Source organism: Emydura macquarii, unplaced genomic scaffold (genome assembly GCF_026122565.2).
Source record: "Emydura macquarii macquarii isolate MOO-44397 ecotype Brisbane River unplaced genomic scaffold, CSIRO-AGI_Emac_v2 contig_1253, whole genome shotgun sequence".
NCBI classification, from domain to species: Eukaryota; Metazoa; Chordata; order Testudines; family Chelidae; genus Emydura; species Emydura macquarii.
Window position 1 is genome coordinate 67,184,886 of NW_027131390.1, and position 19,704 is coordinate 67,204,589.

At 38.1% G+C, this 19,704-nt stretch overlaps 1 protein-coding gene across 1 annotated transcript in view; it reads right to left on the reverse strand.

The window, feature by feature from the left end:
- Positions 1–3,148: 3,148 nt before the first annotated feature.
- Positions 3,149–19,704, reverse strand: part of ZNF804A (zinc finger protein 804A) — a 237,860-nt gene continuing 221,304 nt past the window's right edge. The window contains exons 3-4 of the mRNA XM_067549069.1: positions 10,365–10,495; positions 3,149–6,878 (exon numbers count right to left, since the gene is read on the reverse strand). Of these exons, the coding sequence (XP_067405170.1) occupies positions 3,614–6,878; positions 10,365–10,495 (3,396 nt within the window). The 3' untranslated portion in view covers positions 3,149–3,613. The remainder of the gene's footprint in view (positions 6,879–10,364; positions 10,496–19,704) is intronic.

Below are 19,704 nucleotides of genomic sequence, written 5' to 3' on the forward strand. Positions count from 1 at the left end.
ACCCCATGTGAGTTTGTTCCTCTTAGGCAGAGTTAAAATTTAGGATAATTTGTGGTTATGTTCAGGAAAATGAACAATCTGATTCTTCTGCTCTCTGTATGTATTATAGCATTTTAACTGTTCTGTGTACTTACAGATTAGAAAGGCAAGTATATAATTAGTCCAAACTGCCTATAACAATGCAAGATGATTATGATTCTTAATGCTTGAAAAATCCTATTTAGAACATTATTTTATGGTGCATAATATCTGAGAAATGGTATGCCTCCAGGAAGGTCATGGTCTGGAAAAGATTGCTGCTTTCCAAGGACAGGGGAAAAAAACAACACATTTCTCATTTCAGTGGAACATATTAACTTTTCAATCATTTCTTTGTGTAGCTGTTCTGGGAATGGGAAGCCATTTAACAAAATCTATAACCTAATTTAGGTTTATCATTGCAATCTGTAGATAAATTAATTCCAACAATTCAGGTGATTTAAAGGAACAGTAACTTATTTTTATTCCTTTACCTTGGAATCAGAGTCCAATAATTATCTAAGTTGGCGATATTGGCTGGAACAGCAACATATTAAAAGGCAACATTTCTGATTAGATTTGAACATTCTAAAAAAAATCTATTAGATTTAAGAAACTTGGCAGGCTGTGTATTTAGGAATCGTAGTGTCTTCAATTATTCAGCACTTGCTAAGATTTTGAAACTTATAAATCAGACTGTAAAATCAGAAACGACAAGTATACATTCTACAAGTATTCAGAACTACACTTAGATATTTATTAAATAATTTAATTTAGCTTGTTCAGTTTGAAACTCAGTCTTTGTTAGAAAACTTTTCTGTATGTCTACATTTGAAGTCACATATACAAAATAGTGCTAATGCTTAAGGTATTACTGTATAAAGAGTACTAAATGTGCTGGTTATTGGTATTTTACTTGTATCTGTTAAGTTTATGAACTATTGTAATGCAGTTAGTGTGTGTGTGTGTGTGTGTATATATATATATATAATTTTGCAGTATCTTAAGACTATTAAATGTCTTAATAGACAACAAATTTCATCTAAATTCCAGTGAAAGTGTAAAATCTAAAGTATAAAATAGAATGAGTAGAAATATTTGTTGCAAATTTTGGGGCTTTAAAAAAAAAAGATTTTTGGCTGAAATGTTTGTTGAAAATTTGAAATGTGGGAAATTTTGACCAGCAACAATATAAACTTGTTAATAAGATAAACTGTACATAATTGTTTTCCCAAAGTATCTTGTATTATTTTCTAATTGTAATGTTGTTAATTTTTTTATTTTGCCTCTAACCTTTCCTAAAGAATGTGTTAAATATAAATTGTTACTTAAATAAGAAATTAGTTTAAAACTGTTAAGGCATGAAAAATAAATTTCACATACACACGTGTAAAAGACAAAGATAGCAGTTTAAATTATATTTTCCATGTACCAGATTAAACAAAATTAGGTGTGAAACCACAAAATGGAAGGAGGAAAACAAAAAAACACCAAAAAACCTTTTGGCCAGATTTTCAAAGCTGGTCAGGACCCATTACCACAAACCCTCTTGTGGCTCTCAGCACCTTAGACAACCAGCCCATTAAAGTGCTCCTTAGTATCAGCCTTTAGCATAGTAACATAGCTTTCCTCTTTACAATGATACCATACGTGCAAGATCATGGATCAAGTAAAATATATTGACCCGCAACAGTCTAAAATTGTATTTGAAATTGATTGAGATGGCTTTTGAATGTAATATTATATTAAAATTTGTTTTATTGACATAGGTAGAATCAAGTATTATAGATGGCAAATATAACATATATTTATTATGTCATTTTACTATCTTGTAAGAGTGAAGTTGGTAACTATTTAATATATTCTTCAAAATTATCTTTCCTTGCGCTTCACTTATACTTAATTTTATTATAATTATATAAATGAGAAAGGAAGCGAACATGAATTTCAAAATTATCCATTACATCTTATTACAAGAGGTATGCTACTACCACTAGAGGTTGTTCTGTAAGCCCTCCTCTTTATTCACCAGACTACTCCAATTTAAAGTAAATGGGATGTTATATGAAAAAGTGTTGCAGGACTAAGACTACTAGATTTAGGCTGTGTCATCATTATGGATCTAATCCAACTTCCAGTAAAACCAATGAAAAGATTCCCATTGATTTTAATGAGAATTGGATCAGCCCTGACCTGAATAAGGGGGTTGGGTTTGTAGAGGGGAATGTCTGATGTTACAAATTATATATATATATACACACAAAATGCTCTAAAATCATACAATATGAAAACATTCAGACAAAATTGTTAATGTGATATTAAGAGTTTGATTCGAACCTCTAAATGATGGGAAATTCCTTGTCAAGATTGTAACTTTCTTCAGTTCAAATATGCCCAAATATCCTTGCCATTTCCACGTATCTTGTGAGATGATACACAAATGACAACATTCTCCTCTCTAATATGCGTGCTTGTCTCCCATTGAGGTAAATACATGTCCACTAAGGGAACAATGTAATTATTTGGCTAAATTTTCTGAACCGATCGCCATTTCAATGTGCTTATTTTTTAGGCATAAAATTAATTGCACTAGCAAAAGGGGCATCCCCCAAACACATGGTTTATGTGTGCACACAGCTGGTTGCATGACAGCTATTCAATTTGCATGTAGAAATGTAGGTTTTGCAGAAGCAAAATGGCAAAACACCTTTGTTGTTGCAATCACGTATACATACAGAAGTGGATGACAGCTGGCTGGAAATGTGGTTTTATTTATGGTTTACAGTTTACTCCGAATGTTCTTGCTTTTTTTCCTTTTTCCTTTTTGTTACTTTAAAAGAGTCATTTTTGGTTTAATAGAAAAGAGAGCAGATCAGACAGTCAGCAGTTTGTGCACATACCACAAGTGGACAAAATTTGTCTCAGTGACATCAAACTGCTAATACAAACAGATCTATTACCCTTTGTCTCTTGCTTGGTAAGACAGTTACCCTTAACACATTAGCCTCTGAGCATGGTGATAAATCATTCAATGATAGGAAACCTGATTATCCAAACATAGCAGGAGTAGACAATGTTATTCAAATGCTGAAACCCATCCTCTGTGAGGCTTACAATGAATGAACTTAAATAGTTAACAAAAATTTATTGCAAGAGAGTTTGTCACTAGATTTACAGTTTCAAGAAACAGTACAAAACAGTGCATCAGCTTCGTCTAAACATTAAATAGGTGCAAGTTCACAAAGATAAAAAACAAAAGGAGCATACTTTACAACATAAATCAATACTATAAATATATTTTATATACATTATACATATTCTAATGTATATGGCCCTAAGACATGATTTCCACGTATATATATATAGTTCATATTAGTATCAGACTATTCAGTGCTTTAGTTATATTATGGAGCTGAACTTTACATACATATTTGCATTGTTACACTTACAGTCAATGATTCCAAATTAATGAGGCATTTTAATCTGCTTATTTCAGCCACTTAAAGAACAATTTGTCAAAACTGATGAGTGCTTACGTATAGCAGTTGGCTCATTTGGAGACAACTCTTCCCACTGTGATTGTTGCAAACCTGCCCTAGAAGAGGGGCTGTAATGGAATGACAGTGGGATGTGGTGAAAGCAGTGAAGGAAATAGTGCATGGGGCAAAGGAGGGAAAGCCAGGTGACTCGGATGAAGGACAGAAGTTGGAATCAGTGGCAATTGTGGGGGAGCCACAAAAGTTGTGTGGCTTCCTGGACAAAGTCTAGGTCCTACTGTGAGATGAGGTAAAGGTGTTCTTGAAAGGGCTGGGACCTGTGAAAGAAACTGTTGGTGCGGCTGAAGAACCTTAAATGTACTTGCAGCAGCAGCAGCTGCATGCTGCTGTAAAACAGTGTGATGGATTGTGGTTACAGAGGTAGAACACAATGGCTGCTGCAAGGGCAAAGGCTGCAGAGGAGAATTAGAAGGTTGGATTGCAGTGGGAGGGAAGGCAAACTTCACCTTGTTAGCCAGCATGTTTTGCTGCATGATCTGCTGATAGGCCTCACATTGCACGTCTTTGAATTTTCCATGGTTTTCTGGGGGAAATATCAATGTCTGATCAGGCAGTGTAAATGGGGCGAGTATCTGTTCCGTGGTTAAAAAGGTATGACTATTTATATGTGCTTCTTTGAATGACAAAGGTGGAGGGCTGTTAAATGTGCCTGAATTATACCGCAGCCATTCACTGGTTGCCTCATTTATTTTTTCTTGTGGTATGGGCTCTCCTACTTCATAGTGGCATAGAAATGATTTAGGAAGAGTTTGTTCCACATTTCTATCAATACTGGGCACTTTATAAGGAGATTGACTTTCATGAGCCCTTACATTTTCATGTTTCTTTTCTTCTTCTAGCATGTTCTCTGGGGTTGCAGTTGTCAGAACACTATGTTCAATAACAGAAGCAGAAGAATGGGTGAAGTCCTCCAAAACTGTACTTGGAGAGGTCTCCATTGCTAAACACTCTGTTGACTTGTTATTTTCAGATAAAAGCAAACAATCAGATTGTAGAGTCAACTTGTTTTCTACCAGCTGTGTTGTTTGCTCCACATTTTTTGTATCATCTTTTATGGGTTGACTTTTTGTTTGCTGTGTATTTTTGTGAGTTAACAATTCCCCCAAAATATTTAATGTAGAATTGCCTCTTGAAAGTCTGTGATTTTCATTTCTTCTTAGTTCTTTGTTGATAAATATATGATGGATTTTAGATCTTTTTCTCCTCCTTTTCCTTTTAGGCTTACAATGTGCAGCAAGATTACTTGTTTGCTTGAGATACTCTTCTGATAAAAACGCCTGTCTATGTGAACTTTCATCTGATGAACAAGAGTATGTATGGTGTCTTCGTTTTCGATGGGATCTTTCAGGTTCATCAGTCAAGAAGTTGTAGGCTCTCTTTATAGACTGGCTTTGACTCGTAAATTTTTCCTCACTATATTGGCCCAAACATTTATGATCTGGGTTACAGCTGGATCTTCTAACCTTACAGCTACATAATGTTCTAGAATATATTAAGTTATGTCTTCCAGAATTCAAAGGTATTTGTTTCGACTGCCTTTGAGAGTTAGCTTTGTACTTTCTGTGCAGAGGTTCAGAGTCAATGCAGTGGTCATTGGTACTTTTTGTGTTCCAAGCCCCACATGGGCCTTTGTCCCCATGTATATGTGTTGATGTGGATATGGTTCTTTTGTGATCACTGTTTTCAATGCCAAGTTTTTGACACGACTGTTGTAACTGCTCTGCAGCTAACCATACGCTTACAGTTTCATCTCTGCACTTCCCTGAAGTATTCTGAAGGTGCTGATATTTATCTTCATTGCCATAATTAATTTCCTGTTCAACTGTTGAAGAAACTTCAGCTTCTGCCTTTGCTGTTTCCTCATGATGGTGATGACATAATTTTCTCCTTTTTCTTTTCCTATTTTTGTGAAACCATCTTTTGTGAATTTCTTTGTTCCAGACTTTGTTGTGTTTATCATCTGTCATGGTGTCCTGTCGTAAGTGTTTTTTGGAAATGTGGTATTTTTCTGTTTTTCCAGTCCTGAAAGAGGCATCCAAGCACATTTTATCTTGATTTGTTGCAGGATCACAGCTTTTAGCTAATGAAACATCTGTTATAAGCGATGTTGCTTGGTTGCATACATTTTTATTAATTTCTGTTTTGTAATCAGCACATTCTGAAATAGATTTATTTGTGTAATCTAAAACAAGACTCTGGTTGGACTCAGTCTTGTGACGCGAATGAGGTACATTTGACATACAATCACTTATTCTTGATGACTTGAAGTCAAAACATAAAGGATTACAGCTATATGAAATAGATGGTTCTGTATTTGTGTAAATTAACATTTCAGATGGCCACTGAAGAACAGACGAGCCATGTTTGCTCAGAACAGGAACAAATGGTTCACAAGGTCTTTTATGTGTTTCTTGTTTGTTCTGTAAGGCTGTACTCTCCCCTTCAGAATTTGATGACAGAAGTATGTCAGACCTAAGCTTTTTAATTTCTGCTTCAGTTGTGGATGAATCACTATGAATGTATTTATCCTTTTCCTCTGTGAGATCTTGCAAAGATAAGCAATCATCAGTGATATCAAGAGCTGTGGATTTGTTTCCCAACAGTTCAGAACTGATACTTTCTACTTTCTGATTACTAACGGCAACTGTGGACAGTGATTGATCTGGTAATGCTGTTGAATTGACATCAACACAATAGCTGTCCAAATAAGAAGACGCGGGTTGTTTCAAATGAGAATCAGCAGGAACTAATACTGTATTCTCTAGTGTTGTATTCTCTTTACCGGATAGTTCTTTTGACTCTTGAGCTTCAGGAACTTCTGCTGTGTCAGTGCATTTTTCCATCAGTGGGTGAATGTAGTTAAGTTTCTCCTCAGAGCACAAAATTATTTCTGTTGGTGATGGAGACTGAAGATTACAGGTTCCTGGAACAAATCTACTTCTTCTGCTCAATCCACGTTCACTAGATGTTTCATCGTTATATTCATAGAAAGCAGCAGCCGAGGACTCCAACTTGACTGATGCTTTCTTAGGAAAAGCAAAAGAGAATCCTATTTTATGTCCATGGACTCCTTGCATTTGATCCCCAATTTTATTAGTGTCAGACTTGGTATTAGTTGCACTTTCAGAAGTGGGAAAAGCACTTGAAGTAACTTCGTTAGCACTCTGTGCATTGTGCATTAATGTACAATTGAAATGTTGTTGTTTGTTAGCAGAGTCTGTGATCGAACTTTGTGGGATTTCATTAAAATTCTCTCTCACAGTAACTGTAGTGGACTTGAACATGGGGCCACTCCCGGGAGCACTAAAAAAAACCAAAAACATTCCATAAGATACACTTCAAAGAAATTAAATGTTCACAGTTACTGCATTCCCATTGTGCTATTATTGCCAGAACACGGTGCTACATTTGTTTCCACAAAGATTTCTAGGGGAACAGGTTAAGTTGTTATAGCTCCAAAACAGGAATATGTTACAGCCTGGGTTTTCAAACTTCTTTCTACTGCAAAATATAGTAGAACGGAGAATGTCTCATAAATCACTTCTCTCTCATGGAGACTGCCTCCCCATCCATTTTTGACCACCTATTTGTGATCACTCCTATTTATGATCACAAACATAACTGTGGAAACCTCATCAAATTCTTACATACAAAAATTAAGATTTGGAGAGTATTTGTGTACTTTCAGCTGACCCTAGTGCAATAAATGATTTATCCTTCATGAAAAAAAACTAATTACACTGTCTACTTTTGTTCTTGATTTCATCTCCTCATCCCATTTGTTCTGTTTCACTCAACAAGAAGCAAGGAGAAGAGCCCAGTAGTCTATAGACCACAATTTGGGGATTTCTGCATTACTACAGGTCATGTTACTTTTGAAACTCAGCCAATAAAGTCCTGTCTTTCACAATACAGTACAACACTTCTTTTTTTAACTGGAAAATCAAACTGACATATTTGAAGTAATGATTGGAAAAAACTGAAATCCTTCAAAAATTCAGTACAGGTAATCATCCAGAAGCATGCATGCTTATCTGCATTTATTCTATTTTGGCTGGAAATCAGTGTGGATATCTCACAAGAAAAGGGTTTTTCATGAGAGTTCCTGTGTTACCTGATTCCAGCTTGGTTGAAAATACCTTTAAATAGCTTTTTCACAAAACTAAGTTTTGCCTTTTTACCAGCCCAACCTAGAAAATACTAGCAAAAATGTTTGTATCTCTGTTTATTTACTGCCTTAAATAGCACCCATATGAACAATAATATAATAATTATTACAATAATTATTAAATACAGACAGAGCACAAAATTCAGCTGCGGTCTTACCCTTCATATAAACATCATCCCCTCAAACCAGAAAAAGCACTTCACAAAAGAGAATAGACACAAAGCCAAAAATGTTAGTTACCAACCTAACTGAAAAAAGTAGCCTTACAACATGAACTGATGTCAGTAGTGATGATTAGGGAGATAAGGGGTACCGGTAAACACCCTTCCCCACAGAGTTTTGCACTTGTTCAAAGTTCCTCATTCTGCAAAGCCAGGAGGAAGTGGGGCCATGGCCCGACCACTTTTAAAGAGTGGTTCTATAGACAGAGGAGCAGCTAAGCCAAATTTCAGTGAGTGTTGTTTGCAACCTGTGGCACGGGATTGCAAAACCACTCAAATTTGGTCCGGCCATCCTCCGTCTACATGGAGAGGCAATCAGACCAAATGATGTTGTGATGTGTAGCATGAAGAGTCTGTTCCTCTGGTATTAGTTGGTAAACTTAGGTCAGACTCTGTACTCTCCTCCTCCTAAAATGTACATTGCATTCTATTTTGTCAATTAAATATTTTAATAAGATTTTCATTTAATTGAAAGGATACTATTTTTTTCTGCTGCTTTTGAACCTACCTCAAGTAATTAAAACAATAAATGGAATCAACAACTATATATTTATATGTCAGAAAAGTAACTAAAATTTACATCAGCCACTTAAATATATCGGTTCCTTTTCATCCACATTTTAAATGAGCTTCTTTAATTCTGTCAGTAAACTATGTAAGTACATCCGTTTTACACATGTAAGTGCCAAGTTTGCTAGCAAAAATGGTTTTTGTGCTCACAAAATGTACGCACTTCCAAATACTTTGGCACAGTTAAGGAGTTTGTTTCTATATGTCTCTATTCCAAGACGTGTATATTAGCTTACTGGCAAAATGAGGTATTTACTACTTTAGCATTAAAAAGTCAATACAGCATGGGAGTGCAAACTGGACTTATGTACCGTAAATAAAAAGCTAATTTCTGATTGCAGAATTCATATTACTGGACATGAATTTTAGAGGCTGATGTTAATACACTGAGTTTATAAGATTGGCAGCTAGACTTTTTACTTCTAAACCAAGTTCAATATACAAGTCATTGAGAGAGAATAAATATGGAACCTCACTGACATTCTAAACAGTCACTTTTCACAGTCTAGTCAGACTTTAACAGATATATTTCTCTTTTCTTTGATGTAACATTCCTGAATTGTGCTTCTTAAGCATTTATAGCCAATATCTAAATGCAAACACGATCCCAGGAGGCCAGCTAGCAATTTCAACTTAGTACATACACTGGATGCTCCATTGTCTTTTCACCCTCTCTGCTGTATACCATTAATAGATATACCTTTCTATGTTATCGCTAACACAGCTTGGAGTTAGATAGAAAGATCTAGCAGTGTGTTATTTAAAGATTGCAAAGGCCTGATACAGTAGTGAAAAAACCTGCCATTTCTCATTAATATATATATATATATATATACACACACATATATATAATGATATAATATATATCATTATATATATATGTTGCCGCAAAGAAATTACAAACTGTGTTCTGTATGTTCATTCCATACACACCTACCTACCATTGCATACCCACTTGCTTAGATAGGCTTTGTTTCAATATGTTGTACAACATACCAGTTTTCAACAGAATACTACAGGCCTTGTGCCTAATAATTAATAATGTGGCAGTTCACCTGGTGAGATGCAGTTCTCACAATAAACAACGTCTGGATAAACATTTTATTTACACATTAATCACCAACTATTTTTTCTGTGATTGTTAGACTTATATTGGAGCAAACTGAAAGTGATTTGAATTCATTTACACTGGGTTGTCTGTGTCATAAGTAAGTACATTTTTGGTAAGAAGGCTGTCACCTCAAACTCAGAAATATCAACTAGGAACATATTTCCAGATTCAACAGAGAATTTACATCTGGTAAGAAGTGATTGTTACAGTTAGGGTATGCATGCTGATGGGTTCAGGAAAAGGAACATTTTCTTTTAAGGTATTCCCCTATATAGTTTCTCTAGCTATTTAAATGTAATACTAGATTTCCTGATTCATTCCCAGGTGAGCAGTTTGAACACTAAGTCACACAGATTTGTTACATCTAGGAAAGATAGAGTGTATCCTTTCCTCATCAATAAAATAATACCTAGCTTCAAATGCTTGACCTAATTCACTGATGCTTTCAACACTGTGCCTGACTTTATGAAATATATATGGAACATATTTTAACTAAAAATACATGTCATTTTAGCTCCACTAAAAAGTAACGTTAAACATTTATTTCTTCACATAGTGCCAGATCAAATTACTGCATACATACAGCTTAGAGATTGCCATAAAACTATGTGCACCTTGTTCTGGGTGGTGGGTCTTAACAGTCATGTGATCCATAACCCCAACTAATATTGAGGATTATTTTTCCAGTGTTTTTTCCATTTCAGTAGCTATTCACTCACCATGCTGCCTCTTTCCTCAGTTCAGCTAACTTGTGCAAACGTTGAAGGGCCTTTTCCTGTTTCCTTTCATCTTTTCTTGACTTGGAAGCTACATTTCGAGCGAACTCCCTCTGTTTCAGTTCCTTGAGTCTCTATTAAAAATAACAACAACATTTAATATAAAGAGAACCCATGACAGCCCTGGTAAACAACTATAAGATTGTCATTTTCTGTTGTTGAGTATGTAAATACACAATAGCATTACTATGGTGTTATTTTGTTCTGTTGACAAACCACTTTTGTTAATTTCTTTTATTTTCCTGTTAGAAATCACACTTTTAGGTAGTTCAGCAATATTCAAAAAATTATACCAGATTACTGCATGGTTCTTTCCTGAAGTATATTTACTGAGTAATGGTATGTTGTTGTATCTTTTTACTTAAACAATCTAGACCAAGTTCATTGCTGGTGTAACCCTATGTAGTACAATGGAGTTATATCAAGTATTAATTTTGTCTTCTATGTTGAAAGGAAAAGCAACAACTATGTATGAAAAACATTCTTGATACACTGGCCAGAACAATCTAGAATTTTATTTTAGTGGACTTGTTGGATAGTTAAACTTTTTCCACTTATGTCTGACTTTTTAAAAGTGAAAAATAAAAGCAAATTGCATAGTAAAAAGTGTTATTTTGCTGCCAACACTCTCTTCCTGCTCTCTTACCCCCCCCCCCCCCCCCCACGGTTTCTCTATAAAAAAAATGGTAATTTTCTGATGTGTTGTAGAAAGTAGAATTTTGAAAAGACTTCACTGGTTCTGCCAGCAAAATTTGTTAATAATCATGAAAATATAGACATTGATCTTGGGAATTATTGCAGGTTGAAAACCGGTAGTTTCACATGACGCTAAAGCGTGAAGAAGTTTCATCTTTTTAAATCAACATTCTTCTGACATGAAAATTCATGGCAAAATACGACTCTTAGAATAGGGAGTCAGATAAAGGCAAAACTAGGGCCCTAGAAACATCATCTTATAGGACCTCCTATAGCCCTGCCTCCATGCTGCAGCCTGAACCATCAGCTAAAGTGGGATGAGGAGCTCCCACTCGCTCCCGGAAAGGAAAGAGAAGAAGCATGATGGGTGTCTTCCCTGGTACCCAGCCAGTGCTTTCACTAACAACCAGGGTGTTTCAGTGGAGGTGGTGAGTAGGTCTCGCCTACTTTACTCCTTTGTTCGTGTCACACACAGTCTTTTGCTGGGCTGATGCTGGCAGAGCCAGGCCAAACAGTGGGTCTTGGAGTTAACATCCCATTGAGCCACCTGGGGCAATTCATATCTCTCAGAGCTATTGTTTCAGGCTGTCTGCACACATAGGCAGACATCACTGGGTTCACATTTTAAAGTTTTTCTTTGCAACCATCCTAGATGGATTTTTTTTTTCAAATGAAAGTTGAGAGTCAGATATAACATACAATCTTGTTATCTCACAATGTTCCATGAAGTGAGGCTTTAGGCACAGGTTTATAGTGCCTATGCCTTAATCTGCCTCTGCTTAGAATCATAACTGCTGTCTCCACACTTTCTTTGTGAAAGCACGTTTCACCTACACCCATTATCTTCTGTGTTGCTAAACTGAGAAAAAAGAGTTTAGAATCTTGTTTCCTTCAAATGATACGTCTCTTTTTCCTGGCTACTGCAAGCTTCCACATGATGGCAAAAATTGTGTTCCAGTTGAATTTCAAAGCCATATCTCTCACAGAAACTTTGCAGATTCTTACTATATGTCATTGATGTGGTCAACTTACACTTCTGTGCCCCACATTGAGGCAATCACTTATTCCAAATAGGCAATGGGATCAGGAGCTTTTATCTCCAGTTGGAAGTGGATGACAGCTAACCAGATATTTTTGTTTCTGACCTGATTCTCCATCAACTCAATTCATCCATCTGAGATTGTCTTATAATTAACACAATTTTATCGTTGGGTGTGCCTTTCTTCACCTTACTCAAATTTTGCTTCAGGTGAATCTCGCAATCTAGCAATTTGTTTCAGAAGATTAATCAACTCTTCCAGTGAAGCCATCTTCATTTCAGGTCCACTAGATTTTGTATGTTGAAGAAGTGGGCTGCAGTAAAGGACTCTGAGCTACCAGAAATTTAGGTTTCAGAAGAGCCCTCAGATCTTCTAGGGATCACCCAATGAAATTAATAGGCAACAGGTTTACACAAACAAAAAGAAGTACTTCTTCACACAGTGCACAGGGGATGTTGTGGAACTTCTTGACAGGGAATGTTGTGAAGTGCAAAACTATAGCTTGGTTCAAAAAAGAATTAGACAAGTTCATGGATGATAAGTCCATCAGTGGCTATTAGCCAAGATGGTCAGGGATTTAACCTCATGCTGTGGGTGTCCCTAAGCCTCTGACTGCCAAATGCTAGGATGGGCTGACTGGGGATGGATCACTTGATAATTGCTCTGTTCTTTTCATTCCCTTTGAAGCATCTGGCCCTGGCCATTGTCAGAAGATATGATACTGGGACCATTGGTCTGACCTAGTATGGCCATTCTTCTGTTTGCTTTTAGCAAATTTTCCAGTCTCTGAGCTAGATGGCTCTCTCTCTACTCCCTTCACATTTTCAATATTAATATAAACCTTGCTCACTATAGTTTATGCCATATCCATCCAGGAGTCTGCTTTAAAAATATCTTCCCCCATGACTGCTAGTTTCCATTCCCACCTTCCGCATAATAACATTTTAAATCCTCCACACAGCGTATTTTCCTTTTGCTATAGTAATAAATAATGAGAACAGCCCTTCATGCAAATGAGTAATATATTTGCATATAACAATCAAGAGTCATGACTTTGTTTGTAAGTGAGGTGTATGTTGTAGGAAACCTTTTACTCAACACCATTTATGCAGGTCTGATTGATTTGCTATACTCCACTTTCTGAGAAATATTATTTTTCCCTTTTGCATTATTTGTTCTATATTACGAAATTGCACAAAGATCTGCAGTGACACACTGACCTTTTGTACTATAATGTACCTTTTAGCAGCACATAATGTGAGCCAAAACTATACCTGATAACTATACCCTCTGTACATTCTTATAGCCTGTTTAATACTTTCTATAGTTCATGAGAGGCTTCTTCCAATTGTTCTGCTTTCTCATATATCACACACTATCTCATTTCAGCTATTTGCCTCAATGCACTTTCATCCTTCTAATGATACAAATTTTGTTCTAGCACCAACACCACACACATGGTCCTGCTTTTCAATGTGTTCAGCATGAAAACTAGAAATTCAAGGATATGTAACAGGGAAAAATTTAAAAATATTGAATTATATTTTAGCTGTGCCGCTTCCATTAAAATCAATGGGAATCCTGCAGCTAAAAATCCCATAGAACACTTGAAAATGTAGCCCATCATATTGCCCACTCATCTTCAGCTGTCTTTTTGTCTTGAATCTTCAGTCACAACTGCCACAATGTTCTGAACTGTACTAGACATCAAAAGAAATGGACATTATACAGAGTGTATGCCAGAGGCCAAACAAAATCAGCAATTTTTCCTCAGATATGGAATAACTGTACAAGTACCAGGTGGATAAATGAATAGACAAGGGCAAAAAAAACCAGCGCACACACAACTGCAGTAAGAATGGGAGGGGAAAAGTTGCACTACAGGCACAATGAAAACTTACATTCACAGATGTACCCACCACTCTCATGTACCCACACAAAAAACTTAAGATATAAACTGAACAAACTTTCAAATCTAACTCTAGTCCAAACAAAGTACAAACCATCACACAAATTATACTTTTAATGCTGAAAGACAAACATATGATGCAACTGAACTAAAACAAATACATGAGATGACCAAACACAATGCTACGTTATTAAAAATAAACATTAAAACAAACAGTTACAGTATGGGTTACAACAGTAACCAGGTTTCCCTCCTGTCTCCTCAGAAAACCAATCCTGCTACATTGGGGGTTTGGCTGGTCTGGAGGGGGAGGTTTCCAGCCAATCTCCCATCACCCTCTTCCAGTATGCCAGCTCTTCCTTGGCTTCTGTATCTCCCTCCCCCTTCATCCCTAGTGGGTGAGGGTCATCGTATCCTGGCAGGTGTGAAGAAGGCATTCTACTCCTACTCTCTGATGCAGGATGTCTTGCCATGCTTCATTGGGTAGACATAATGGTGCTGACTCAGACCAAATCCCAAGAATTCTCTTGGGTGCCAGCCAGTCAGCCAGTTCAGACCCTAGATCAGTCCAGTGCTGCTCTAATGGAGGCCCTGGGGATTGTGGCAGCAAAAGTGGGTCCCACAGTAACTCTAGGAGCTGATGGGCTTCCCACTGGGGCAGGCTGTGGCTCCCTAGCACAGTCCTGGAGGTATTCACTAGTCTCAGGTACTTTGTGCTCCATATTCTGCAGCCATGATCCTTATGTGGGGAATGAAAAGTGGGGCAGCTGCAGTAGTTCCAGATCCAGCAGAATGAGTGGAATCTGTGTCTGGCCCTATTTCATTGCCTGCTGGGTCTCTGCTGAATGGGGGCGGGAGAAATGGGAAAGCAACCCTCTGTTCCTTCTGCTGCTGCTCCTCACAGGTGGAGAGGAGACTGAGGCTAGAGAGAGGCAACTCTATGGGGAGTGTGTGCTGCTGTTGTGATCACCTGGAAAGCTGCTATTCCCTGTGGACCTTCGCTTCTCTGCTTCTGTAGGGAGAAAGGGAGTATAGCAACTCATCATTGGCAATCCCTCGATTTGACTATGATCTCTAGCACTGATTTACATATGGGTCCTGAGATGACTCAGGAATCCAATCCTTGAACCACAATTCCACCCACAATAGGTACAGACATTTCCTAGCAGATCAGCTGCCCGCTGGAAGAAAGTTTTCCTTTTTTCTTCCTTCTCTCTCTCTTTTCAGCTTTGAGGGCAAGATGTTGCTCCTCAGAGCAGGCTACTGCCTGATGGATGATATGGTGCCATTGAGGTTGGTTGGTAGCTTGCTCCTCCTAACTTATGATGTCCCCACCAGTTTTCTTAAGATATGCTTCCAGTGTATCTTTGTAGCGTTTCGTCTGACCACCACAAGATCTCTGACCATAGATGAGTGGAGAGTAGAGAGCTTGTTTTGGGAGGTGAAAATCTGGCATCTGCACACAATGTCCAACCCAGCGTAGTTGGTGCATAAGGATCATTGCTTCAATGCCGGTGACATTGGCTCCAGCAAGGATGATGGCATTAGTGTGATGATCTTCCTACTTGATGTGAAGGATCTTCTGGAGGCATCATTAGTAATACCTCTCCAAACTCTTAAGGTGTTGTTGGTAGGTCACCCAGGTTTTGCATCCATAAAGTTTACAGATGACAACCTTCTTATAGACCTGAATCTTGGTGTTCTTCTGTAGGTCATGATCCATGAAAACACATTGAAGCAATTTCCCAAAGGAAGCTTTGACCACTTAAATCGATTACTTCCCCTTGCTGAGGAAACATTACCAGAATCTCAGTGTGCTTTCAGACAGTCTTGTGGGACAGCTGATATGATTTTTGTTGCCCTCCAATCCAGGAAAAGTCTCGGGAGCAAAATCAAGACCTATACATAGCCTTCATCAATTTAACGAAGGCCTTTGACTCTGTTAATCGTGAAGTGCTGTGGAAGGTGCTGGCAAGATTCGGTTGTCTTCCAAAATTATTAAGGTCCTAAGGCTTCTTCATGATCAACTGGTGGCTACCATTCTTGTAATGGTTTGGAGATGGTCCCTTTTGTCATCAAAACTGGGGTTTAGCAAGGTTGTGTTATTGCCCCAATCTTGTTCTCCATCTATTTAGCAGTCAGTCTCTTCCTTGTTAAAGGCTGTCTCCCCACTGGAGTTGACATTCAATATAGAATGGATGGACGGCTTTTTAATCGTCAATGTTTCCGCTCAAATTCTAAAATCCTCAAGGTGTCCATTATTGATCTGCAGTATGCTGTTGATTGTGCTATCCTTGCACATACTGAGAATGACCTTCAGTCCACACTAGCTCTTTTTACACAAGCTTACCAAAGCCTAGGACTTTCACTTAATTTCAAGAAGACTAAAGTACTGTATCAGCCTGCCTCAGGTCTTGTATATGATCCATCAAAAATGACTGTCAAGGGACAGACTTTGGAGACAGTCGAGCATTTTTGCTACCTTGGTAGCCAACTCTCTCAAAATGCAAAAATGGACAGTGCAAAAGCATAGGATCCAGTGTGCAAATGCAAGTATAGCAACTATTTCTGATATAGGAAGCCACTTTTCCTCTTCCCTGCTTTCTCCACCCTTTTGCAAAGCCTGGCTTGGGGTGGCCAGCTGGCAACTTGGGATTCAACCCCCTGGGGAAGCAACCAAATGAAGAGAAGACTGTCTTGCTTACCTTGAGAATGACTTGGGTATGGCAGACAGTGTATTACATTAAGGTCGGGCCTCGAGCTATAACTCAAGTTTGTCTCCCTACACCAACTCCCATCCACTCACAAAAATCTCTAGCTTGAGTTTGCTTGAGCCAGCTAGCTTGTCAGGTGCTAGGGTTGCTGCTCTAATTAATAAAGCAGCAGGCATGCAGCAGCTGGAGTTTACAACAACTCCTCGGCTACTAATCTTATCACTTTGTGTAGCAGGAATGTTGTTTCACAATGTGGTCATTCTCACTCTGTTCTCACTTAAGCTAGCTTACATGGAGTTACTCAAGTGTACTAACTTCAGGTAACTGTTGCAGTGAAGAATAGCCCCTAGTAAAAAACCTCTGGTGTTTAGTGATGAGTGTCTTGGGCTCCTGAAACAGCTAGTTTTTAAATGGAAATTTGAATGTTATGTGTTGTGTCATTGTCCCAAGATGTATCTTCTGTTCTCACTTATCAGTAGCCAAACCTAGTGCCAGATGGCCACACCATTCTATTTGATTTACTAGGAACTGCAGGAGAATCTACTGGGTTAGCAGCAATTCTTGCCTCGTGCTTTCAGCGGCATTTCATTATGGCAGACAAAATAGATTCTGAAGGCAGATGTTAAGATTCACTCAAGTTCAGTGTGTATTTCAGTAGGGGATTGATGTGTTTCTCCCACAAGGAATTCTGGTAGTCAGTAAAAGGATTTTATTTTCTTAGAATTTCTGCTAATTTTAGTGGCAATTATGTGTCAAAAGATTCAGGAATAAATGGGTTCTTTCTCGGTCAGATATCCAACTGCAGTCCATATTCTCAACAGGCACTGGGCGGGTTGCTATAAATCAAACAGCTCACATACATGTTTCTGTTACTGCTTGGTTTCACATGGAATTAATAACAACATTGCCAATATTTTCTCTGTTTTAAAGGTGAATGGACTATGAAGCAGTGCCTGAGGCCAGTCTTGAGCCAGCTATGAAGCCATCAGAGTTGTGGATCTTGGCACATGAGGATACCAGGATTGTCAAAGATCAGTCACCATTTGGACATAAAGAAGTGACAGTGCCAGGTTTTCTGACTTCATATCATTCAAAGTGCATTCCGGTCTTTTCTTACAGTAGTGGCTCATACCAGAAGTGCATTTGGTGGAGTTTGCAGAAGTGTCCAGTAGTGTTATATTTCTTCTGTTATTTCCACTCTGCCCCTCGCTCTCTTTAACATTTTACTTTTTTACCACTGCAATTTAAAAAAATGCAACAGCACAATTTGTTTAGCAATGCTCTGTGCCTGTCTTTGTCATTGTGAGTGATGCTGCTGCAATTCCATGTGTGCATTCAGATGTTCTCAGATATCAAAAAACAGGTTGAGAAATAGATAAGTGAAATATTATGCTCACATATAGATGGGTCCTCCCTTTTTTTCCTACAAGTTCCATAGTATTTTTCCAGTAGCTCTGTATGCTGTTGAGGGAAACCATGATGAGTCCAGTGAAATTATTAGAAAGGTAAATAATTATATCTTATGCCACGTGTGCTCTTTAGATAGTAAACAAAAAAGTGTCTATTACTTCGCTAAAAAAGTGCAAGATTAAACAATTCAAGCAAGATTTTTGGATGTCTGATAGCTGTACTCCAAAGCAAAAGACCAAACGTTTGAGGCCTCTTTTCATAAGATTTCTTTCCTCTGTGTATTCTTGTCTTCCAACAGATTATATGATAGTGACCCTGGTGCCCACTTTGCACTCACATCTATCTTTTCAAATCTGAAGTAGTTCATTTCATAAATTCATTCTGAGCACTTAGCATGGTGGTGGATAATAAAAATGTACAGAAGGGGGGGAAAACACACTGACATTCTAAAAGTAGGGATTTCACTGTATATTGTGGAGCTCAATAATTTTTTGATTATAAATGATTGTTTCTCCTCCATTTATGTGCTGAATAAGAAAAGACACGTGCAATAGGACTAGAGAAGACACAGTGTTATTAAAGATAAAAGGGTTGTTTTTTGTTTGTTTGTTAACTTTCAGAAGGAAGCTGAGCCAAAGTTACCAGAAATGTAAATAGTTCCTTTAAAAGTACTTAATTTCAATCAGCGTATGCGCAATCTGCCCAGACATTTAATGGTGTCATCATCAGCCAGGTGGAGAATGGGTAGCCAACCATTGAAATAAGTCAGTGGGCATTCAACAGTAATATGCGACATAGTCTGGAGTTGACCTCAGCTGCATTGCGGGTCATTAGGAAATGAAACATTTAAAGAGATTGGCTGCACAGTTGCCCTGTCCTGTTTGAAAATGGTTCAGAGATGACCACAGGTGCCTTGGCAGATCAAAACCTGATGGACAGATGGTTGGGTCTGTGATGAGAGAGTGATTAACAGCTGTCATTGTTGACCACTCATTGCACCAAGTAGATTCCACCATCATGTCCTGTGGTAGCATAAATGACCATAATGAGCATCTAGAAGACAGGCGAGTTGGTGTGTGGTTGAAGAGGTATGCGTACAATGGCAAGTCACTATTCTCACAGATCTTAGCCAAGAACATGATAGAGGCCTTCTCACAGCAAATGTGGGCAGTAGCCATGGTAACAGGGTTGCCCATAAAGTCCCAGTAACAATATGCATAGCTTTGTTAAGCTCTACATCAACCAACCTTATGTGAGATGAGTGACACCCCATGGTAGGGATGTAAAAGCCTAAATGTTTAAATGGTAATCAGCTGTTTAAACATTTTAAATAGCTGAATACTGTTTAAACTGGGCAGAGGAGGGCGGGGGGAGGCGGGGCAGCAGCAGCTGAGCTTGGCTTCCTGCAAGTGAGAGTAGCTGGGCAACTCTCACTCACAGGGAGGCATGGAGCCCAGCGAGGCGGGGAAGCTACAGCTGGGCTCGGCTCCCCGTGAGTGAGAGCAGCCCAACTG